This window comes from Polyodon spathula, chromosome 24, assembly GCF_017654505.1.
Source record: "Polyodon spathula isolate WHYD16114869_AA chromosome 24, ASM1765450v1, whole genome shotgun sequence".
NCBI classification, from domain to species: domain Eukaryota; kingdom Metazoa; phylum Chordata; class Actinopteri; order Acipenseriformes; family Polyodontidae; genus Polyodon; species Polyodon spathula.
Window position 1 is genome coordinate 23,279,153 of NC_054557.1, and position 24,626 is coordinate 23,303,778.

Genomic DNA, 24,626 nt, shown 5'->3' on the forward strand with positions numbered 1-24,626 from the left:
GGTTTTCTTTTATATCTGCAGAATTCCTTCCGAGGCACTCAAATTCCTGGGAATCAAATCTGATTGAATGGAATATTTATTCCACACTGTTAAAATGATTAAAGCAAGTAGAACAATGAGAGAGGGAGAGAGAGGGGGGGAAGAGAGGTAGAACTATAACAGCTAGATCAAGCCTCCCTCCCTTCCAGACTCAGCTCTAACCACTGGATCAAGCCTCCCTCCCTCCCAGACTCAGCTCTAAACACTAGAGCCACTGGATCAAGCCTCCCTCCCTCCCAGACTCAGCTCTAACCACTAGATCAAGCCTCTCCCTAATTTCGAGATTGTGATCTAGTTCGGTTTCCCCTTATTCGGGAGGGTCAGGTCCTAAGTCACTAGATCAAGCCTCCCTCCCTCCCAGGGAGTGGTCCTGAGCTCTAATTCGAGAGCCAGCCCTCCCTCCCTTCCAGACTCAGCTCTAACCACTAGATCAAGCCTCCCTCCCTCCCAGACTCAGCTCTAACCACTAGAGCCAGCCTCCCTCCCTCCCAGACTCAGCTCTAACCACTAGAGCCAGCCTCCCTCCCTCCCTCTGAGAGTTGAGATTTTGTGATCTCGGTCAGAGGGGAGGGAGGTGTTTTGAGTCGAGATTTGTGAATCTCGGGGTAGGAGGGATGGAGGATCTGAGGGGAGTCGAGACTAACCACAGGCCTCCCTCCCTCCCAGACTCAGCCCTAACCACTAGAGCCAGCCTCCCTCCCTCCCAGACTCAACTCTAAACACTAGAGCCAGTCTCCCTCCCTCCCAAACTCAGCTCTAACCACTAGAGCCATCCTCCCTCCCTCCTAGACTCAGCTCTAATCGCTAGAGCCAGCCTCCCCCCTTCCTAGTATCTCCTCAGCATCAACCACTCAATGAAGTGTAAGAATGATAAAATTTCAGCACCAACCCTGAGTCGAGTAGGGGTCATGGGGTCACAGAGAGGTCACCGCTGACTGTGTGTAACTGTGTGTGTGTGTCAGTGTGAAAGAGAGATGTTTACACCGGCTCCCAGAACTGGACTGACACACTAAGGGTCCAGATTCCTCAGTGAATGAACTTCTCAAAGGCAATAATTCAAGCGTTTCCACCATTAGACCCCCAGTGGGTGTTAGAAACACTACAGTTTTTTTATATGCTATTTCTTGCTGATGTAGTTCTTACATCCACTGGAGGGCAGTGTTGCATGGGGGCGGGGGGTAGTAAGGGTTCTACTCTGATGCACCTGACACAGAGTTTAGACATGATTCTAAGAGCTCTAGTGAGACACCGGGGTGCTTTAAACTTTACAAAACACTCCCAGGATGTAACGACTGACACTGAAAATGATACCAAGTGAATCAGAAGAAGAACAAGACATCAGTTAAGAGTCTCCTGCCAAAAGCTTTTTAATTCTAAGTAATGTATTAAAATATTTCAAATATAACTCATTTTTATCACGACTCTAAACTAAACATTTTAATCATATACAACTCTCAGCAGTGCCGAATTTAGAAATACTAAAACAAATGCTATAAATTCAGTGACGAGCATTTGAACTCTTAGTCTTTCTCAATGTCTCAGTGAACAGCAAAGACGTTTCTGCTCTGCTGTCTCAGGGAGAGGAGTGCAGGTTTGCTTTCCAGGCAGGCAGGAATCCATCACTGTAAACCTCTTCCTGTCTCAGTCTATAAGTCACAGAGTCCTCTGGGAGGGCTGCAGTGTGTCTGGAGGCGATCAGTAATGTGCACATCATATAGGTTCATATAATCAGCACTGCGGCCGGCTGTGTGCAACGCATTAACTGGAAAACTGAGTGAATAAAACATTCAGGAAAATATTCACAAGTTCACTGTGAAGGGCCTAGGTGGCACTAGTGGGTTAATCCCAATGCATTAGACTAGCCTTTTATATATTAATGCAACGAGGTTCCAATCTGGGGACTAGGTGGTGCAGTGGGTTATTGTTAATGCACTGGACCAGCCTTTCACCTTGGTCTGGAGGCCTGGATAGGCAAACTCATGGCAAGACTGGTAATAATACATTCTGAACCCTGTACCGGTATATAATAATAATAATAATAATAATAATAATAATAATAATAATAATAATAATAATAATAATAATCCACAAATTCAATGTTTACATGTTTATTTGCCCACAAGGGGGAGCATTCTGCAATCTCACAGAATGCCATCAAGTATGTTAACTATATTAAAAAATACATTTACAAACACACACACACACACTCACACAGACGCAAAGAGACACTGAGACATACACACACAGAGGCACCGAGGCATATACACACACACACACACACAAACACAGACATACACACAGATGCACTGAGAAATACAGACACACAGATACACAAACACAGACACACACAGATGCACTGAGACATACAGACACAAACACAGACACAGACACAAACACTCACAGACTCAGTAAAGCTAAGGGAACACAAAGCCACTTTTTCAAGAATAGCGACTTGAAACCTGGTTCCAGGAGGAACCGGGAGACCTGGTTTGAGGGCAATGTGCTGGATCAAAACCAGGTCTCCCCTGGTGTGCAGTGCAGTGGCAACACACACACGCACACAACACACACACACACACACAAATACACAAGCACAGACACACACAGATGCACTGAGACACAAATACACAAGCACAGACACACACACACACAGACTCACACAGACAGACGAACACAGACACACTGAGACACACATACACAGATGCACTGAAACACACAGAGACGCACACACACATACACACACACAAACACACACACACACACACACACACACACACACACACACACACACACAGCTACACACACACTGAGACACACACACACAGACACACACATACACACTCAGAGACACAGTCTCCCCCCTCTCTCCTCTCAGTTTTATTCTCCTATAATCCCTTCTTTATTGCTTTGCCAGGTCTGCACAAGCCTTGCTTTCAGTTCCACTTCTAGCAAAACAAATACACAAACAGCAAACACCCCGCACACAAAAAACAGGCCAACCCACACCTCCAGAGAGCTGCTGTTTGCGTCAAATAAAAAGCAAATAAAACCTGCCTGTGTGCACACTGTGCTGGTTCAAACCCACACTGTAGTGCATTCACAGCTCTGTCTGCACAGCGGCTCGGAGTACACAGACCTGTCTGAGCAGCGGCTCGGAGCACACAGCTTTGTCTGCGCAGCAGTTCGGACCACACAGACTTGTCTGCGCAGCAGCTTGGAGCACAAAGCTTTCTCTGTGCAGCGGCTCAGAGCACACAACTATGTCTGTGCAGCGGCTCAGAGCCCACAACCTTGTCTGCACAGCGGCTCGGAGCATACATCTCTTCTATTGCCTAACACAGTCAGCCTCTCTCCCTTTAACACTGCCCCACACAGCCAGCCTCTCCCTTCAACACTGCCCCACACAGCCAGCCTCTCCCTTCAACACTGCCCCACACAGCCAACCTCTCCCTTCAACACTGCCTTACACAGCCAGCCTTTCCCTTCAACACTACCCCACACAGCCAGCCTCTCCCTTCAACACTGCCCCACACAGCCAGCCTCTCCCTTCAACACTACCCCACACAGCCAGCCTCTCCCTTCAACACTACCCCACACAGCCAGCCTCTCCCTTCAACACTACCCCACACAGCCAGCCTCTCCCTTCAACACTGCCCTACACAGCCAGCCTCTCCCTTCAACACTGCCTTACACAGCCAGCCTCTCCCTTCAACACTACCCCACACAGCCAGCCTCTCCCTTCAACACTGCCTTACACAGCCAGCCTCTCCCTTCAACACTACCCCACACAGCCAGCCTCTCCCTTCAACACTGCCTTACACAGCCAGCCTCTCCCTTCAACACTGCCTTACACAGCCAGCCTCTCCCTTCAACACTCAACACTGCCTTACTCAGCCAGCCTCTCCCTTCAACACTGCCTTACTCAGCCAGCCTCTCCCTTCAACACTCAGCCAGCCTCTCCCTTTCACACAGCCAGCCTCTCCCTTTCAGCCAGCCTCTCCCTTCAACTCAGCACCACACAGCCAGCCTCTCCCTTCAACACTGCCCCACACAGCCAGCCTCTCCCTTCAACACTGCCTTACACAGTCCAAACGCTTGTCTGTTTGACTTTTCAGTAACAAGGTTAAGGTCAAAGGGCAAGGTTAAGATTACAGTACTAGGCATTTGTCATCTTCTTGTGAAGTATGGAAATAATTAAACTGACCATAAAAATCACTGCAGTCTAAACCAGAAGAAATTTAGAAAGTCAAGCAAAGAAGCATTTGGGCTCTAGTGCCTTCATCAGTATTACTGAAACCAGAAGTTTATAACCATCACCCCCTGTCCTCCCTGACTCACACATACCTGCCCCAGGGTGAAGCTGGCAACATGTCTCCCTCTGACTGCAGTTTACAGCCCATTCAAACTGCACACAGACATGCAGTCCCAATATTGACTCTCACTCACACAGCATGCTGTAAAACACAACTGGGGTGCGATTCAAGCAGCACCTTAAACACACTGAGATTGAGTGAGAAGGCAGAGCAGCCTTGTACAATAAGAGACAGAGAGGGGGACACTTCTATTAGTGAGAAGATAAACAGAAGGCTTGTACCATAAGAGAGGGACGGATTCAATTCCATTAGTGAGAAGACCGTGGTCCTGTAGCATACCGGGAAATAGGAGTCGACTGCACAGACTCACTTATAGAAAGAAAGAAATAGCCATAGAATGATAGGGTTAAATGTTTATATTTGTAGAACACAGACAGTAATATTGTACCAGAACACACAAGGAAAGGGGGTTAACTCAAAAGAAAGAAAGAAACTCAGATGTTTTTGTTCAGTGACAAACTGAATTCCTCCCCCAGTTGAGTCTGGTATGGGGGGGGAGGACATTGCGAGTAATTAAACCACTGGGGGAGGGGTACATAGCTGGCAGCAGCACCAGCGCTGTTAGAACCATTAGAAGAATCAAAAGCACGACAACTATTCACTTTCAATCCCAACTCTCCACGACTCACAGGGGTGAACCAGCTACTTGTAGTCTGCTGCTCTTTCCTGTTGTAACTTGAAACTACAGCCTGGCTTTAACATTGGGGTCTATGAGGAGAAACAGCCTGGCTTTAACATTAGGGTCTATGGAAGGATAAACAGCCTGGTTTTACAATTGAGGTCTATGGGAGGATAAACAGCCTGGTTTTAACACTGGGGTCTATGAGGAGAAACAGCCTGGCTTTAACATTGGGGTCTATGAGGAGAAACAGCCTGGCTTTAACATTGAGGTCTATGAGGAGAAACAGCCTGGCTTTAACATTGAGGTCCATGAGGAGAAACAGCCTGGCTTTAACATTGAGGTCTATGAGGAGAAACAGCCTGGCTTTAACATTGAGGTCTATGGGATGAGAAACAGCCTGGCTTTAACATTGAGGTATATGAGGATAAACAGCATGGCTTTAACATTGAGGTCTATGAGGAGAAACAGCCTGGCTTTAACATTAGGGTCTATGAGGGGAAACAGTCTACAGCTTGTGTGTCAGCCTGCCCTCTAATGATAACCGCTTGTGTGTCAGCCTGCCCTCTAATGATAACCGCTTGTGTGTCAGCCTGTCCTGTTCTAATCTCTTCATTCCTTTACAGTGTGCTGGTCTCTAGAGAGGTGACTGCTGATGTTGGCCTGAATACTGAATGCAGGGATGACCATAATATTGAAGCTCGCTTTACACTGAAGTCAACAGGAGCAAATTGGTGGCCTTTATACTGAGCCAAACTCCAAGAACAATACTAGAGAAATTATAAATCCAGAATGACCCTGTGTGCAGTGGTGTCATCTCGTGCAGACATACAGCACAGTTCTGCAGTTTTTCTTTGATCTTTAATAGAGGTTTATGAGTAGAACCTTGCTTTGTGTTATTTATAATTATAGTTAATCCGCTGTGTGTAGGGTGTCTCATTATTATAACAGAATTGCACGAGATGATAACAAGAGACTCCTGCACACCACAGATTCACTCACAGTATAAGAGACTCCTGCACACCACAGATTCACTCACAGTATAAGAGACTCCTGCACACCACAGATTCACTCACAGTATAAGAGACTCCTGCACACCACAGATTCACTCACAGTATAAGAGACTCCTGCACACCACAGATTCACTCACAGTATAAGAGACTCCTGCACACCACAGATTCACTCACAGTATAAGAGACTCCTGCACACCACAGATTCACTCACAGTATAAGAGACTCCTGCACACCACAGATTCACTCACAGTATAAGAGACTCCTGCACACCACAGATTCACTCACAGTATAAGAGACACCTGCACACAACAGATTCACTCACAATATAAGAGACTCCAGCACACCACAGATTCACTCACAGTATAAGAGACTCCTGCACACCACAGATTCACTCACAGTATAAGAGACTCCTGCACACCACAGATTCGCTCACAGTATAAGAGACTCCTGCACACCACAGATTCGCTCACTGTATAAGAGACTCCAGCACACCACAGATTCACTCACAGTATAAGAGACTCCAGCACACCACAGATTCACTGCACTGGCTACCTGTAAAGTTTTCAAAACTCTCCTGCTCACCTTCAATGCCCTTCATCACACAGGTCCCGAGTATCTCCTCAACCTGCTGACCCGCTATGTCCCTGCCCGCAAGCTGAGGTCCTCAGCCTCTGACCTGCTTGTTATCCCCAAGTAAAAGTACACCACACTTGGAGAAAGCTCATTTTGCTTCATGGCTCCGACTCTTAAGAACTCTCTTCCAGCTTTAGTGCGTGATGCTCCCACCGTCGCTCGCTTTAAATCAACTCTCAAGACCCACCTGTTCTCTCTTGCTTTCCATGATATCTGCTATTAGCTGCTGTGTTGCTGCTACTAGTTCACATATTATGTTACTATCATGTAATCTGCACTTTCCACTGTATTTAATGTACTATTTAATGTATTATGCTACTATCATGTATTATGCACTTTCCACTGTATTTAATGTATTATGCTTTTTTGTTTGTTTTTTTAACTGTATATCATGTATTTAAAGCATTATGGATTTTTTTGTTGTTACCACATTTTGTAAAGCACTTTGTGATGGTGGTCCACTATGAAAGGCGCTATATAAAATAAAGATTGATTGATTGAGTGTTGTGTTGAGCAAGTACTGATAATGACATTCTACAGTTGGCCGCTAGAGGGCATAATCAGATTATTAGATGGTTAATATTGCCAACAGAAAGAAGGTGGTGAAGTGCTCGAGTGTGTGTTAATAACGAGGAATAAAGGAAGTTCTGTTGCTAAGTTGCTGCTTTCATTCTTGTATTAACGAACCTACTAGACACAACAAATAGTTTGCCATGTTAATAAATCTTCTGTACTGTACCTCTCTGTGCTGTGCAATGCTTCACTTTACTATGCTTTCACTGTGCTCTATTCCACCTGGCTGTGGTCTTCCTAAGGGACACTTTAATAAGGGCAGGCTGTGCTCAGTGTGGGTGGAAACAGCCCAGTGGATGTGGCAGCAAAATAAAAACAAGAAGAGAGACCGGGTATAACTGTGTGATTGAGCTGCTCTACACAGACTGGGTATAACTGTGTGATTGAGCTGCTCTGCAGAGTGGGTATAAGTGTGTGATTGAGCTGCTCTACAGACTGGGTATAAGTGTGTGATTGAGCTGCTCTACAAAGACTGGGTATAACTGTGTGATTGAGCTGCTCTACAGACTGGGTATAACTGTGTGATTGAGCTGCTCTACAGAGTGGGTATAACTGTGTGATTCAGCTGCTCTACAGACTGGGTATAAGTGTGTGATTGAGCTGCTCTACACAGACTGGGTATAAGTGTGTGATTGAGCTGCTCTACAGACTGGGTATAAGTGTGTGATTGAGCTGCTCTACAGACTGGGTATAAGTGTGTGATTGAGCTGCTCTACACAGACTGGGTATAAGTGTGTGATTGAGCTGCTCTACAGACTGGGTATAAGTGTGTGATTGAGCTGCTCTACACAGACTGGGTATAAGTGTGTGATTGAGCTGCTCTACAGACTGGGTAAAAGTGTGTGATTAAGCTGCTCTCAACAGACTGGGTATAAGTGTGTGATTGAGCTGCTCTACACAGACTGGGTATAAGTGTGTGATTGAGCTGCTCTACACAGACTGGGTATAAGTGTGTGATTGAGCTGCTCTACACAGACTGGGTATAAGTGTGTGATTGAGCTGCTCTACAGACTGGGTATAAGTGTGTGACTAAGCTGCTCTACACAGACTGGGTATAAGTGTGTGATTGAGCTGCTCTACACAGACTGGGTATAAGTGTGTGATTGAGCTGCTCTATACAGACTGGGTATAAGTGTGTGATTGAGCTGCTCTACAGACTGGGTATAAGTGTGTGATTGAGCTGCTCTACACAGACTGGGTATAAGTGTGTGATTGAGCTGCTCTACACAGACTGGGTATAAGTGTGTGATTGAGCTGCTCTACACAGACTGGGTATAAGTGTGTGACTGAGCTGCTCTACACAGACTGGGTATAAGTGTGTGATTGAGCTGCTCTACACAGACTGGGTATAAGTGTGTGATTGAGCTGCTCTACAGACTGGGTATAAGTGTGTGATTGAGCTGCTCTACACAGACTGGGTATAAGTGTGTGATTGAGCTGCTCTACACAGACTGGGTATAAGTGTGTGATTGAGCTGCTCTATACAGACTGGGTATAAGTGTGTGATTGAGCTGCTCTACAGACTGGGTATAACTGTGTGATTGAGCTGCTCTACAGACTGGGTATAAGTGTGTGATTGAGCTGCTCTACACAGACTGGGTATAAGTGTGTGATTGAGCTGCTCTACAGACTGGGTATAAGTGTGTGATTGAGCTGCTCTACAGACTGGGTATAAGTGTGTGATTGAGCTGCTCTACACAGACTGGGTATAAGTGTGTGATTGAGCTGCTCTATACAGACTGGGTATAACTGTGTGATTGAGCTGCTCTACAGACTGGGTATAAGTGTGTGATTGAGCTGCTCTACACAGACTGGGTATAACTGTGTGATTGAGCTGCTCTATACAGACTGGGTATAACTGTGCGATTGAGCTGCTCTACAGACTGGGTATAAGTGTGTGATTGAGCTGCTCTACACAGACTGGGTATAAGTGTGTGATTGAGCTGCTCTACAGACTGGGTATAAGTGTGTGATTGAGCTGCTCTACAGACTGGGTATAAGTGTGTGATTGAGCTGCTCTATACAGACTGGGTATAAGTGTGTGATTGAGCTGCTCTACAGACTGGGTATAAGTGTGTGATTGAGCTGCTCTACACAGACTGGGTATAAGTGTGTGATTGAGCTGCTCTATACAGACTGGGTATAACTGTGTGATTGAGCTGCTCTACAGACTGGGTATAAGTGTGTGATTGAGCTGCTCTACACAGACTGGGTATAAGTGTGTGATTGAGCTGCTCTATACAGACTGGGTATAAGTGTGTGATTGAGCTGCTCTACACAGACTGGGTATAAGTGTGTGATTGAGCTGCTCTATACAGACTGGGTATAAGTGTGTGATTGAGCTGCTCTGTACAGACTGGGTATAAGTGTGTGATTGAGCTGCTCTACAGACTGGGTATAAGTGTGTGATTGAGCTGCTCTATACAGACTGGGTATAAGTGTGTGATTGAGCTGCTCTACACAGACTGGGTATAAGTGTGTGATTGAGCTGCTCTACACAGACTGGGTATAAGTGTGTGATTGAGCTGCTCTACACAGACTGGGTATAAGTGTGTGATTGAGCTGCTCTACAGACTGGGTATAAGTGTGTGATTGAGCTGCTCTACACAGACTGGGTATAACTGTGTGATTGAGCTGCTCTACAGACTGGGTACTGTGATTGCTGGCAATGTGAAGGGATTTAAAGGGTACATAAAGAGCTTTTTTTATTTTACTGTGTTACATGTTCCCATGTGTTGCTACAACTGTTTACATAAGGTGTGTATATATTTTTTAATTATTTTTTTATATTTTGACCACATTTTTAAACTTTTAAATTGCATTCCCTGCCTTAAGATGGCTTACCATGTACCTGCATGGACCGCTCAGAACTACATTTCCCATCATCCTCCTGCTCACATATGAAACTGAGATGGATTTACCAGTGAGCATCAGTGTTACTGAAACTAGAAGAAACTGAGTCAAGCAGACAAGCGTTTCAGCTAGTGCCTTCATCAGTTATTGTAGGAAATAGTTTAACCTCAGAATTTTAACAAAGCTCTAATTTTCCAGGTTTCAGAAAAGTAGTTGTTTCTAGTTCTGGCTCTTGAAAGTCCCTAAGCAGAGAGACACTGTTGTCACCTAATTTAACAAGCTCTGCTTTCCTCACACTGAGAGCGTGTATAATAACAGGCGCGCCCGTGCCTGTAAAGTATAACATGTTTTTCTTTTTCTAAGCACTCTGGGCCTGCAGCTCATAGAAAGTTATAATTTAGCTGCTATATATAAAGCACAGCAGTATAGCGTCGGTTTGAACACCCCACCGCGGGTAGCCGTAATGAGAGGCCCGGAGAGCCAGCTGACAGAATACAACCCATCATAATCGAGGCGAGTGCACCACAACGCATTCTCTACTGCGGCCGCTAGGGGGAGCGCAGAGTCAGGACACTGGGAAACAAGACTACTGCAACCCGTGCAACAGAAATATTTATTGCGTTTACTAAAATTGAAATATACATACAGCATAATTACATGCAATAGCTGTCACCCGTACAATGATCTGTACATATAAATACATACAAAGAACAGCTGTGTAGTTTATAGGGCTGAATGCGAGCGGCGTGGAAATGTCGAGAGTTTAAAAGCTCCACCCGGGCGTTGAGCAGAACGGAAAAATCAGAACCAAACACAGAAGAGCGTCTCAAGTGAAGCCGGACCAGCAGCCGGCAGTGTTACTGGGCTCTGTCTGTCCGCCTGTTGGAATGCGGTCATTAGGAGTGAGAGAGAGAGTCTATTATTCATCGCTGAATGAATGCGCGGTTTAATTTCCATTAGCAAACTGGGCGTATTGGTTTTATCCCTTTGACTTCTCGCTCTGTGTTTGTGACTGCCCTATTCATTGCTTTAAATCACTCAGGCGCAGGCACAGCCAGCAGAGGTTCGCTCTGGCGCTCAGTGGCAGTCTGAAAAACGTCCCTAACACCGTGGGCCGGTGCTAGTATATTTACCTTTCAACTTTTTAACGACATCGAATACAAATCAAATACATGCATACATACATACATACATACAAAACAACCAATATTCACGCTTTTTCGTAATAACGGTTTTCAAAATATTGCAGTAATATTCGTTTTGTACAGTGCAATCATTTTATTTATTTTACCGGGAAAAAAAAGCCTTCGTAATCGGTATCGGATCCATGGTAATAATGCAATAGATATCTTTCAACAAATAACTATAAAAAAAAAAAAACATCATTCACTTCAGACCTTACGAATCTGTCATTATGCGAACGTGTCTGAATTGGCGGGGCTGACGTCAGTACCGCAATACACCAACAGGCGGCGTCAGACTTCTCTCTCCCCTCGCCTAGTAAAACAGTATAAACCCACCCCCCCCTACCCAATTCAGAAATCCGGAGTCCGTTAGGGGAACACATTCCTGTTGACTGATGGAGAAAAGGCATACCTGGTAGGCTGGCCCGCGAAGCTGAAAATATGCCGTCACAGGACGGCAGACCGCCCCCCTCCTCCTCGCTCCCCCTCTCCCTGCTATGGTTAAACCCACCCACACGCTGTCCACAGAACCACGCACACACACACGCTCTGTACACACTCACACGCACACACACACACGCTCTGTACACACACGCACACACACACACACACACACACGCACACACACCCACGCACACACACACGCACACACACACACGCTCTGTACACACTCACACGCACACACACACACACGCTCTGTACACACTCACACGCACACACACACACGCTCTGTACACACTCACACGCACACACACACACGCTCTGTACACACTCACACGCACACACACACGCTCTGTACACACTCACACGCACTGACTCACACACACACACACGCGCTGTACACACACTCACACGCACTGACTCACACACACACACGAGCTGTGCACACAGACACACTCACTGACTCACACGCACACACGCGCTGTGCACACAGACACACTCACTGACTCACACGCACACACGCGCTGTGCACACAGACACACTCACTGACTCACACGCACACACGCGCTGTGCACACAGACACACTCACTGACTCACACGCACACACGCGCTGTGCACACAGACACACTCACTGACTCACACGCACACACACGCTGTGCACACACAGACACACTCACTGACTCACGCACACACACACGCACACACACGCTGTGCACACACAGACACACTCACTGACACACGCGCGCTGTGCACACACAGACACACTCACTGACTCACGCACACACACCCTTGCACGCACACACACGCTGTGCACACACAGACACACTCACTGACACACACACGCTGTGCACACACAGACACACTCACTGACTCACGCACACACACCCTTGCACGCACACACACGCTGTGCACACACAGACACACTCACTGACACACGCGCGCTGTGCACACACAGACACACTCACTGACTCACGCACACAGAGCTATAAAGAGGCAGCATTCACCGATTTAGCGATGGGTGGGAGCGATGGAAAGAAAGGGGGGAAGGGGGGGAATAGTTAACTGTCAGTTGTGTTTTATTTGACAGCGATGAAATTACGACCCCCCCCCCCCCCCCCCCCCCCAACACACACACACACACACCACCGCCCTCCCCAAAACAAAAAATCGAAACAGATCAACTATTCACTTTACCCCCTTTACAATGCCATGTCTATTCAAGTATATACTTACACATCGATTCAGTATAACGGTGCGCTATGCATAGAGCGACATATCATTTAAAGGTAACATAAAGGCTATATGCTTGTGCCGCAATCACCTATTCGACTATACAATTAATGGATACAAGAACATATTATTATTATTATTATTATTATTATTATTATTATTATTATTATTATTATTATTATTATTATTATTATTATTATTATGCAATAAACAAAGACAACGTGCCTTCTTTCTGTTAGTGAAAGTCTTTTTTTGTTATTTTATGAATGAAATGAAATCGAAGTTAAGGCGAGCGTTTCATAAGAAAGGGTTCTGTCTGCGCTGCGATACACTGTGACTGCAGACTAGTGCTCGGCTTACACACACACACACACACACACACACACACACACACACACACACACACACACACACACACACACACGGTATTCATATCAGAACAAACACTTATTGAATACTCAGGTGTGGATGGAGACGCGGATGCTTTGGTAAAACCACCCCGCAAATAATAATACTCCCCATTGAGAATCAATCCATTGAGGATCAATCTACCCATTGAGGATCAATCCCAAATACACTACTGATCGAGCGCAGGTAGATGATAATCATTAATATTAACTCCTGCAGCAGTAATACTATCGCACCCGAGAAGGCAGATATGTGTGTCTGCTGTTCAAATGAATGCAAACCGATCCATTCTAAATTATATGACTGTCTATTCACATCCATACGAGTTTTAGTTATAGCTTGTGTGGTATTAGGACACAGACAGGAGTTTCACATTGTTCAGATATAGTTTGCATGCCGTCCTGCATTGTACAGTTGTATGGATACCCCTATTTCCTTGGGGTAGTTTTTCGATACAGTTACCTGTGTACTATACCGACCTCTCAATATTTGGTTGGTGCTTTGCATACAGCTATGCATAGCACTTCTTGGGAAAGATCGCTTTTTTACGCACAGTCAGTACATGCGCAAAACGGAAAATGATTATTATTTGTATTAGTATTATTCTTCTCTTGCAAATGCTGTTGCTTACCTGCCGCAGTCGACGTGCTGTGCGACAACACCAGAGCCAGCGCTGCGAAAGAGGCGAGGTCCGAGAACCAGGGTCGCCGTTTCTTCCGAGTGGATGAGCTCGGCAAATCCATATTTCAATTTCTCACAGTCTGGACTGTGGGTACGTGAAAACAAATGAATCCCTGTATATATATGTATATGTCTAGATAATATTCTATATTGTAGAAATATGATTTTAAATAGAGGGTAGTTTTATTTCTAAAAATCCAATTTAGTGTAATTGCCCCATTGAACTGGAGAAGTGTGTCGGGGTGACTGTAGCCAGTGGACCTGTGAGAGACTAAACTCTAAGAGACTCTCTCTCTCTCTCTCTCTCTCTCTCTCTCTCTCTCTCTCTCTCTCTCTCTCTCTCTCTCTCTCTCTCTGAGGGAGTCACTACGTGTACCTCTTTTTAACTACAAGATCGTGACTGACCCATAACCTGCCTTCAAATCTCCCAACGCCTCTCTTGTCCCTTCTTTCCTCTCCTCTTTCCCCTTTTCTCCCTTTCTCTTTTTTTCTCGTGGTTTCTTATAAGACAGTGCTGGGTTGCTGAGATGACTGACCAGCAGCTAACAGTACAGTCCTACCTGGCTCACACAGTAGCACCAAGCGGGACCAAAAAGTAGGAAACCTCCGGCCAATCAGGGGGCTCCCAAAATTGCTCCCTCGCTAGCCAATGGGGCAGTGCACCCCCCTCCCCAATCCCAAACCCCAATCACGCCCCCGCAGCGTTACCATTGGTCGGTATCCCAGGAAGGCAGAACAGTGATGCGTCACAATGGCCTGTGACCAAATCAGAGCAGAGGACCGCGTGATTTTGAAACTAAATCGGTTCAATAGCAACTCCATCGAAGCACCTGTTTGTGTTTAATATTTAATTATTTAGCAGACGCTTTTACCCAAAGCAAAATAAGTAGATACGTTACAGGTAATACAAATGAAAAACAAACACATATGTATATTTATACAAAATAAAAACAAATAAAGGGAAATACAAAAGGATTTATGAATAGGAATTTACATATAAAGGTTAAATACGTGAGCCTTGAGAAGACGTAAAAGACAAGGGATGAGGGAAGAAAAGAGCAGCAAGGGAGGACGGAGAGTGAAGATAAGCAGAAGCATGGGAGGAAGGAGAGTGAAGAGAAGGAGCAGCACGGGAGGAAGGAGGAAGAGAAGGAGCAGCATGGGAGGAAGGAGAGTGAAGAGAAGGAGCAGCATGGGAGGAAGGAGAGTGAAGAGAAGGAGCAAGCATGGGAGGAAGGAGGAAGAGAAGGAGCAGCAAGGGAGGAAGGAGAGTGAAGAGAAGGAGCAGCATGGGAGGAAGGAGAGTGAAGAGAAGGAGCAAGCATGGGAGGAAGGAGAGTGAAGAGAAGGAGCAGCAAGGGAGGAAGGAGAGTGAAGAGAAGGAGCGAGCATGGGAGGAAGGAGGAAGAGAAGGAGCAGCATGGGAGGAAGGAGAGTGAAGAGAAGGAGCAGCAAGGGAGGAAGGAGAGTGAAGAGAAGGAGCAGCATGGGAGGAAGGAGAGTGAAGAGAAGGAGCAGCAAGGAAAGAAGGAGAGTGAAGAGAAGGAGCAAGCAAGGGAGGAAGGAGAGTGAAGAGAAGGAGCAGTGGGAGGAAGGAGAGTGAAGAGAAGAAACAGCAAGGGAAGAAGGAGAGTGAAGAGAAGGAGCGAGCACGGGAGGAAGGAGAGTGAAGAGAAGGAGCAGCAAGGGAGGAAGGAGAGTGAAGAGAAGGAGCAGCAAGGGAGGAAGGAGAGTGAAGAGAAGGAGCGAGCATGGGAGGAAGGAGAGTGAAGAGAAGGAGCGAGCATGGGAGGAAGGAGAGTGAAGAGAAGGAGAGCAAGGGAGGAAGGAGAGTGAAGAGAAGGAGCAGCATGGGAGGAAGGAGAGTGAAGAGAAGGAGCAGCATGGGAGGAAGGAGAGTGAAGAGAAGGAGCAGCAAGGGAGGAAGGAGAGTGAAGAGAAGGAGCAGCATGGGAGGAAGGAGAGTGAAGAGAAGGAGCAGCATGGGAGGAAGGAGAGTGAAGAGAAGGAGCAGCACGGGAGGAAGGAGAGTGAAGAGAAGGAGCAGCAAGGGAGGAAGGAGAGTGAAGAGAAGGAGCAGCAAGGGAGGAAGGAGAGTGAAGAGAAGGAGCAGCAAGGGAGGAAGGAGAGTGAAGAGAAGGAGCAGCATGGGAGGAAGGAAGGAGAGTGAAGAGAAGGAACAGCAAGGGAGGAAGGAGAGTGAAGAGAAGGAGCAGCAAGGGAGGAAGGAGAGTGAAGAGAAGGAGCAGCAAGGGAGGAAGGAGAGTGAAGAGAAGGAGCAGCACGGGAGGAAGGAGAGTGAAGAGAAGGAGCAGCAAGGGAGGAAGGAGAGTGAAGAGAAGGAGCAGCATGGGAGGAAGGAGACTGAAGAGAAGGAGCAGCATGGGGGAGGAAGGAGAGTGAAGAGAAGGAGCAGCAGCATGGGAGGAAGGAGAGTGAAGAGAAGGAGCAGCAAGGGAGGAAGGAGAGTGAAGAGAAGGAGCAGCATGGGAGGAAGGAGAGTGAAGAGAAGGAGCAGCAAGGGAGGAAGGAGAGTGAAGAGAAGGAGCGAGCATGGGAGGAAGGAGAGTGAAGAGAAGGAGCAGCACGGGAGGAAGGAGAGTGAAGAGAAGGAGCAGCATGGGAGGAAGGAGAGTGAAGAGAAGGAGCAGCATGGGAGGAAGGAGAGTGAAGAGAAGGAGCAGCAAGGGAGGAAGGAGAGTGAAGAGAAGGAGCAGCATGGGAGGAAGGAGAGTAAGAGAATAAAAACATCAAGGAAAGAAGGAAGTGAAGAGAAAGAGCGCGCACGGAGGCATGAGAGTGGAAGAGAAGGAGCAGCAAGGTAGAGGAGATGAAAATAAGGAGCAGCACTGAGTAAGGAGATAGGATAAGGAGCGAGCATGGTAGAAGGAGTAACGAGAGCAGCAGCACGGGATTAATTGAAGTGAAGATAATGAGCAGCACATTTAGCGAGGGGTGAGGAGAGAGAAGAGAAGAAACGAGCAAGGGAGGAAGGAGAGGAAGAAGGAGAGCATGGGAGGAAGGAGAGTGAAGAGAAGGAGCAGCACGGGGAGGAAGGAGAGTGAAGAGAAGGAGCAGCAAGGGAGGAAGGAGAGTGAAGAGAAGGAGCAGCACGGGAGGAAGGAGAGTGAAGAGAAGGAGCAGCATGGGAGGAAGGAGAGTGAAGAGAAGGAGCAGCATGGGAGGAAGGAGAGTGAAGAGAAGGAGCAGCATGGGAGGAAGGAGAGTGAAGAGAAGGAGCGAGCACGGGAGGAAGGAGAGTGAAGAGAAGGAGCAGCACGGGAGGAAGGAGAGTGAAGAGAAGGAGCAGCATGGGAGGAAGGAGAGTGAAGAGAAGGAGCAGCAAGGGAGGAAGGAGAGTGAAGAGAAGGAGCAGCATGGGAGGAAGGAGAGTGAAGAGAAGGAGCAGCATGGGAGGAAGGAGAGTGAAGAGAAGGAGCAGCACGGGAGGAAGGAGAGTGAAGAGAAGGAGCAGCATGGGAGGAAGGAGAGTGAAGAGAAGGAGCAGCACGGGAGGAAGGAGAGTGAAGAGAAGGAGCGAGCATGGGAGGAAGGAGAGTGAAGAGAAGGAGCAGCATGGGAGGAAGGAGAGTGAAGAGAAGGAGCAGCATGGGAGGAAGGAGAGTGAAGAGAAGGAGCAGCATGGGAGGAAGGAGAGTGAAGAGAAGGAGCAGCACGGGAGGAAGGAGAGTGAAGAGAAGGAGCAGCACGGGAGGAAGGAGAGTGAAGAGAAGGAGCAGCACGGGAGGAAGGGAAGAAGGAGAGTGAAGAGAAGAGAGAGCAGCATGGGAGGAAGGAGAGTGAAGAGAAGGAGCAGCAAGGGAGGAAGGAGAGTGAAGAGAAGGAGCAGAGGGAGGAAGGAGAGTGAAGAGAAGGAGCAGCAAGGGAGGAAGGAGAGTGAAGAGAAGGAGCAGCAAGGGAGGAAGGAGAGTGAAGAGAAGGAGCAGCATGGGAGGAAGGAGAGTGAAGAGAAGAGACGGGAGGAAGGAGAGTGAAGAGAAGGAGCAGCACAGGAGGAAGGAGAGTGAAGAGAAGGAGCGAGCACGGGAGGAAGGAGGAAGAGAAGGAGCAGCATGGGAGGAAGGAGAGTGAAGAGAAGGAGCAGCATGGGAGGAAGGAGAGTGAAGAGAAGGAGCAGCATGGGAGGAAGGAGAGTGAAGAGAAGGAGCAGCATGGGAGGAAGGAGAGTGAAGAGAAGGAGCAGCAAGGGAGGAAGGAGAGTGAAGAGAAGGAGCAGCATGGGAGGAAGGAGAGTGAAGAGAAGGAGCAGCATGGGAGGAAGGAGAGTGAAGAGAAGAAGCAGCAAGGGAAGAAGGAGAGTGAAGAGAAGGAGCGAGCACGGGAGGAAGGAGAGTGAAGAGAAGGAGCAGCAAGGGAGGAAGGAGAGTGAAGAGAAGGAGCAGCAAGGGAGGAAGGAGAGTGAAGAGAAGGAGAAGCAAGGGAGGAAGGAGAGTGAAGAGAAGGAGCAGCAAGGGAGGAAGGAGAGTGAAGAGAAGGAGAGCAAGGGAGGAAGGAGAGTGAAGAGAAGGAGCAGCATGGGAGGAAGGAGAGTGAAGAGAAGGAGCAGCATGGGAGGAAGGAGAGAGAAGAGAAGGAGCAGCAAGGGAGGAAGGAGAGTGAAGAGAAGGAGCAGCAAGGGAGGAAGGAGAGTGAAGAGAAGGAGCAGCATGGGAGGAAGGAGAGTGAAGAGAAGGAGCAGCAAGGAGGAAGGAGAGTGAAGAGAAGGAGCAGCAAGGGAGGAAGGAGAGTGAAGAGAAGGAGCAAGCACGGGAGGAAGGAGGAAGAGAAGGAGCAGCATGGGAGGAAGGAGAGTGAAGAGAAGGAGCAGCACGGGAGGAAGGAGAGTGAAGAGAAGGAGCAGCATGGGAGGAAGGAGAGTGAAGAGAAGGAGCAGCATGGGAGGAAGGAGAGTGAAGAGAAGGAGCAGCATGGGAGGAAGGAGAGTGAAGAGAAGGAGCAGCAAGGGAGGAAGGAGAGTGAAGAGAAGGAGCAGCAAGGGAGGAAGGAGAGTGAAGAGAAGGAGCAGCACGGGAGGAAGGAGAGTGAAGAGAAGGAGCAGCAAGGGAGGAAGGAGAGTGAAGAGAAGGAGCAGCACGGGAGGAAGGAGAGTGAAGAGAAGGAGCAGCATGGGAGGAAGGAGAGTGAAGAGAAGGAGCGAGCACGGGAGGAAGGAGAGTGAAGAGAAGGAGCAGCAAGGGAGGAAGGAGAGTGAAGAGAAGGAGCAGCACGGGAGGAAGGAGAGTGGAGAGAAGGAGCGAGCATGGGAGGAAGGAGAGTGAAGAGAAGGAGCAGCAAGGGAGGAAGGAGAGTGAAGAGAAGGAGCAGCACGGGAGGAAGGAGAGTGAAGAGAAGGAGCAGCATGGGAGGAAGGAGAGTGAAGAGAAGGAGCAGCAAGGGAGGAAGGAGAGTGAAGAGAAGGAGCAGCAAGGGAGGAAGGAGAGTGAAGAGAAGGAGCAGCAAGGGAGGAAGGAGAGTGAAGAGAAGGAGCAGCATGGGAGGAAGGAGAGTGAAGAGAAGGAGCAGCACGGGAGGAAGGAGAGTGAAGAGAAGGAGCAGCACGGGAGGAAGGAGAGTGAAGAGAAGGAGCAGCATGGGAGGAAGGAGAGTGAAGAGAAGGAGCAGCAAGGGAGGAAGGAGAGTGAAGAGAAGGAGCAGCATGGGAGGAAGGAGAGTGAAGAGAAGGAGAGCACGGGAGGAAGGGAGTGAAGAGAAGGAGAGACGGGTGAAGAGAAGAGAAGGAGCAGCATGGGAGGAAGGAGAGTGAAGAGAAGGAGCAGCAAGGGAGGAAGGAGAGTGAAGAGAAGGAGCAGCATGGGAGGAAGGAGAGTGAAGAGAAGGAGCAGCAAGGGAGGAAGGAGAGTGAAGAGAAGGAGCAGCACGGGAGGAAGGAGAGTGAAGAGAAGGAGCAGCATGGGAGGAAGGAGAGTGAAGAGAAGGAGCAGCATGGGAGGAAGGAGAGTGAAGAGAAGGAGCAGCACGGGAGGAAGGAGAGTGAAGAGAAGGAGCAGCACGGGAGGAAGGAGAGTGAAGAGAAGGAGCGAGCATGGGAGGAAGGAGAGTGAAGAGAAGGAGCAGCACGGGAGGAAGGAGAGTGAAGAGAAGGAGCAGCAAGGGAGGAAGGAGAGTGAAGAGAAGGAGCAGCACGGGAGGAAGGAGAGTGAAGAGAAGGAGCAGCAAGGGAGGAAGGAGAGTGAAGAGAAGGAGCAGCATGGGAGGAAGGAGAGTGAAGAGAAGGAGCAGCAAGGGAGGAAGGAGAGTGAAGAGAAGGAGCAGCACGGGAGGAAGGAGAGTGAAGAGAAGGAGCAGCATGGGAGGAAGGAGAGTGAAGAGAAGGAGCAGCATGGGAGGAAGGAGAGTGAAGAGAAGGAGCAGCACGGGAGGAAGGAGAGTGAAGAGAAGGAGCAGCAAGGGAGGAAGGAGAGTGAAGAGAAGGAGCAGCAAGGGAGGAAGGAGAGTGAAGAGAAGGAGCAGCATGGGAGGAAGGAGAGTGAAGAGAAGGAGCAGCATGGGAGGAAGGAGAGTGAAGAGAAGGAGCAGCAAGGGAGGAAGGAGAGTGAAGAGAAGGAGCAGCACGGGAGGAAGGAGAGTGAAGAGAAGGAGCAGCATGGGAGGAAGGAGAGTGAAGAGAAGGAGCAGCATGGGAGGAAGGAGAGTGAAGAGAAGGAGCAGCATGGGAGGAAGGAGAGTGAAGAGAAGGAGCAGCACGGGAGGAAGGAGAGTGAAGAGAAGGAGCAGCACGGGAGGAAGGAGAGTGAAGAGAAGGAGCATGGGAGGAAGGAGAGTGAAGAGAAGGAGCAGCATGGGAGGAAGGAGAGTGAAGAGAAGGAGCAGCAAGGGAGGAAGGAGAGTGAAGAGAAGGAGCAGCATGGGAGGAAGGAGAGTGAAGAGAAGGAGAGCATGGGAGGAAGGAGAGAAGAGAAGGAGCAGCAAGGGAGGAAGGAGAGTGAAGAGAAGGAGCAGCAAGGGAGGAAGGAGAGTGAAGAGAAGGAGCAGCAAGGGAGGAAGGAGAGTGAAGAGAAGGAGCAGCAAGGGAGGAAGGAGAGTGAAGAGAAGGAGCAGCATGGGAGGAAGGAGAGTGAAGAGAAGGAGCGAGCATGGGAGGAAGGAGAGTGAAGAGAAGGAGCAGCAAGGGAGGAAGGAGAGTGAAGAGAAGGAGCAGCATGGGAGGAAGGAGAGTGAAGAGAAGGAGCAGCATGGGAGGAAGGAGAGTGAAGAGAAGGAGCAGCATGGGAGGAAGGAGAGTGAAGAGAAGGAGCAGCACGGGAGGAAGGAGAGTGAAGAGAAGGAGCAGCATGGGAGGAAGGAGAGTGAAGAGAAGGAGCAGCAAGGGAGGAAGGAGAGTGAAGAGAAGGAGCAGCACGGGAGGAAGGAGAGTGAAGAGAAGGAGCAGCACGGGAGGAAGGAGAGTGAAGAGAAGGAGCAGCATGGGAGGAAGGAGAGTGAAGAGAAGGAGCAGCACGGGAGGAAGGAGAGTGAAGAGAAGGAGCAGCATGGGAGGAAGGAGAGTGAAGAGAAGGAGAGCATGGGAGGAAGGAGAGTGAAGAGAAGGAGAGCATGGGAGGAAGGAGAGTGAAGAGAAGGAGCAGCACGGGAGGAAGGAGAGTGAAGAGAAGGAGCAGCACGGGAGGAAGGAGAGTGAAGAGAAGGAGCAGCATGGGAGGAAGGAGAGTGAAGAGAAGGAGCAGCACGGGAGGAAGGAGAGTGAAGAGAAGGAGCAGCACGGGAGGAAGGAGAGTGAAGAGAAGGAGCAGCATCCGGCATGGGAGGAAGGAGAGTGAAGAGAAGGAGCAGCAAGGGAGGAAGGAGAGTGAAGAGAAGGAGCAGCAAGGGAGGAAGGAGAGTGAAGAGAAGGAGCAGCACGGGAGGAAGGAGAGTGAAGAGAAGGAGCAGCACGGGAGGAAGGAGAGTGAAGAGAAGGAGCAGCAAGGGAGGAAGGAGAGTGAAGAGAAGGAGCAGCAAGGGAGGAAGGAGAGTGAAGAGAAGGAGCAGCATGGGAGGAAGGAGAGTGAAGAGAAGGAGCAGCATGGGAGGAAGGAGAGTGAAGAGAAGGAGCAGCAAGGGAGGAAGGAGAGTGAAGAGAAGGAGCAGCATGGGAGGAAGGAGAGTGAAGAGAAGGAGCGAGCAAGGGAGGAAGGAGAGTGAAGAGAAGGAGCAGCACGGGAGGAAGGAGAGTGAAGAGAAGGAGCAGCAAGGGAGGAAGGAGAGTGAAGAGAAGGAGCAGCACGGGAGGAAGGAGAGTGAAGAGAAGGAGCAGCACGGGAGGAAGGAGAGTGAAGAGAAGGAGCAGCACGGGAGGAAGGAGAGTGAAGAGAAGGAGCAGCATGGGAGGAAGGAGAGTGAAGAGAAGGAGCAGCAAGGGAGGAAGGAGAGTGAAGAGAAGGAGCAGCATGGGAGGAAGAAGAGTGAAGAGAAGGAGCAGCATGGGAGGAAGGAGAGTGAAGAGAAGGAGAAGCACGGGAGGAAGGAGAGTGAAGAGAAGGAGCAAGCAGGGGAGGAAGGAGAGTGAAGAGAAGGAGCAGCACGGGAGGAAGGAGAGTGAAGAGAAGGAGCAGCAAGGGAGGAAGGAGAGTGAAGAGAAGGAGCGAGCATGGGAGGAAGGAGAGTGAAGAGAAGGAGCAGCATGGGAGGAAGGAGAGTGAAGAGAAGGAGCAGCATGGGAGGAAGGAGAGTGAAGAGAAGGAGAAGCACAGGAAGAAGGAGAGTGACGAGAAGGAGCAAGCCGGCGAGGAAGGAGAGTGAAGAGAAGGAGCAGCACTGGCGGAAGGAGAGTGGATAGAAGGAGCAGCAAGGGAGGAAGGAGAGTGAAGAGAAGGAGCAGCATGGGAGGAAGGAGAGTGAAGAGAAGAAGCAGCAAGGAAAGAAGGAGAGTGAAGAGAAGGAGAAGCACTGGAGGAAGGAGAGTGAAGAGAAGGAGCAAGCAGGGGAGGAAGGAGAGTGAAGAGAAGGAGCAGAATGGGCGGAAGGAGAGTGAAGAGAAGGAGCAGCATGGGAAGATGGAGAGTGAAGAGAAGGAGCAGCACGGGGAGAAGGAGAGTGAAGAGAAATCATAACAAGTCGGCCAGGGAATATAGGGAGACATGAGGGATTGGAGACTGGAAGGAGCAGTGTGATGAATAGAGCAATAGGCATGAGCAGACATTCTTTTTATTTTTTTATATTTTAAGTTAACCCTTTCATGCATAGTGACCTCATGTGAGAAGGGATAAAAAAATCTCTTCTAGTCTTTATATGGGGACAAATGGAAGCAAATGAAGAATAGCCTCATATGAAGATGCCCATGTAAAGCAATGGATTTTTTTTGTTGATAATGTAAAGGGATTTGAAATAAAGATTTGGAATTCTTTGGAATGGTACCATAGTACAAATTAGCCAGACCCTTCAGATATGAGCTGAGTCAGAGCTTTGACTTCCACCAGGACAGGAGGGGTTTGTTTTTACAGGACAGGCAGGGTCCCCTGTTAAAGAGAGAGCACTGGGGATCAGAGAGGAGGGGCTTGAGTACAGGACAGGCAGGGTCTGTGACAGAGAGATCACTGGGGCTCAGACTGGGGTGGGCTTGTTTATACAGGACAGGCAGGGTGTGTGACAGAGAGAGCACTGGGGATTAGACAGGGGGGCTTGAATACAGGACAGGCAGAGTAGAGAGAGAGCACTGGGGATTAGACAGGGGGGCTTGAATACAGGACAGGCAGAGTAGAGAGAGAGCACTGGGGATCAGACGCACTGGTCATTTCTAGAGAGAGTGGGAGAAAGGAGAGGAGATGAAAAAAGGGGAGATAGGATGGAGAAAAGAGGAGAGGAATAGAGAGAGAGAGGAGAAGAAGGGAGAGGGGACGGAGACTAATACAGACTGTGTGGCTGTGAGTCAGGAAGACAAAAGAGGCTTGTAAACACAGAAGAGGGTGTAGAGGCCTTCCAATGCATCTACTAGTGCTATATACTCTTTATTTTGCGGGTGCCAGGATCTAAAATAAACCCGCTATAAATAAGCTAATACTGTACAACCACTCCCTCAAATGCACAAACCTGCTGCATTGAAATAATCCATTCCCAACATAGGAGGCTTGTTGCTAGTGAGCTGAAATCACTGCCTTGTGGCTTTTGCTAGTGCATTGCTGCCACACGTGAACACCGCATTGCTTAAAATAAAAACCGTTTCAGCAAGTAGATATTTAATTTGCTTTGTGTTACTGTACAATACGTGTATATATGATAACAGTATGATATTAATACTTTGTTTTTAATTTTTTCTATATTGTTGTTTGTGACGTGCAGCACGAAATAAAACAAATAGTTATTCTAAGTACCTATGTATATGCAGCGAAGGCATACAGTATGCACTTAGACAGTAAAAATGGGGAGCCCACTAGGACCACGATATAGGGGCGCTGTCCTCTAGCAGTGACAGCAGCGCTGTGTACTCCAGCAGTGATGGGGGCACTGTGTACTCCTGCAGTGATGGAGACGCTGTGTACTCCAGCAGTGACAGGGGCACTGTGTACTCCTGCAGTGACTGTGTACTCCAGCAGTGACAGGGGCTGTGTACTCCAGCAGTGACAGGGGCGCTGTGTACTCCTGC

General features: G+C 48.6%; 1 protein-coding gene across 8 annotated transcripts in view; it reads right to left on the bottom strand.

The window, feature by feature from the left end:
• col11a2 (collagen, type XI, alpha 2) overlaps nucleotides 1-14,601 on the bottom strand; it is a 133,622-nt gene extending 119,021 nt beyond the window's left edge. For 3 of the 8 annotated variants that reach the window (XM_041226023.1, XM_041226022.1, XM_041226026.1), the window contains exon 1: nucleotides 13,998-14,601. In XM_041226023.1, the coding sequence (XP_041081957.1) occupies nucleotides 13,998-14,109 (112 nt within the window). In that variant the 5' untranslated portion in view covers nucleotides 14,110-14,601. The remainder of the gene's footprint in view (nucleotides 1-13,997) is intronic. The other 5 variants (XM_041226029.1, XM_041226024.1, XM_041226025.1 and 2 more) reach the window with 2 other exon arrangements.
• Between the last annotated feature and the right edge of the window lie 10,025 nt (nucleotides 14,602-24,626).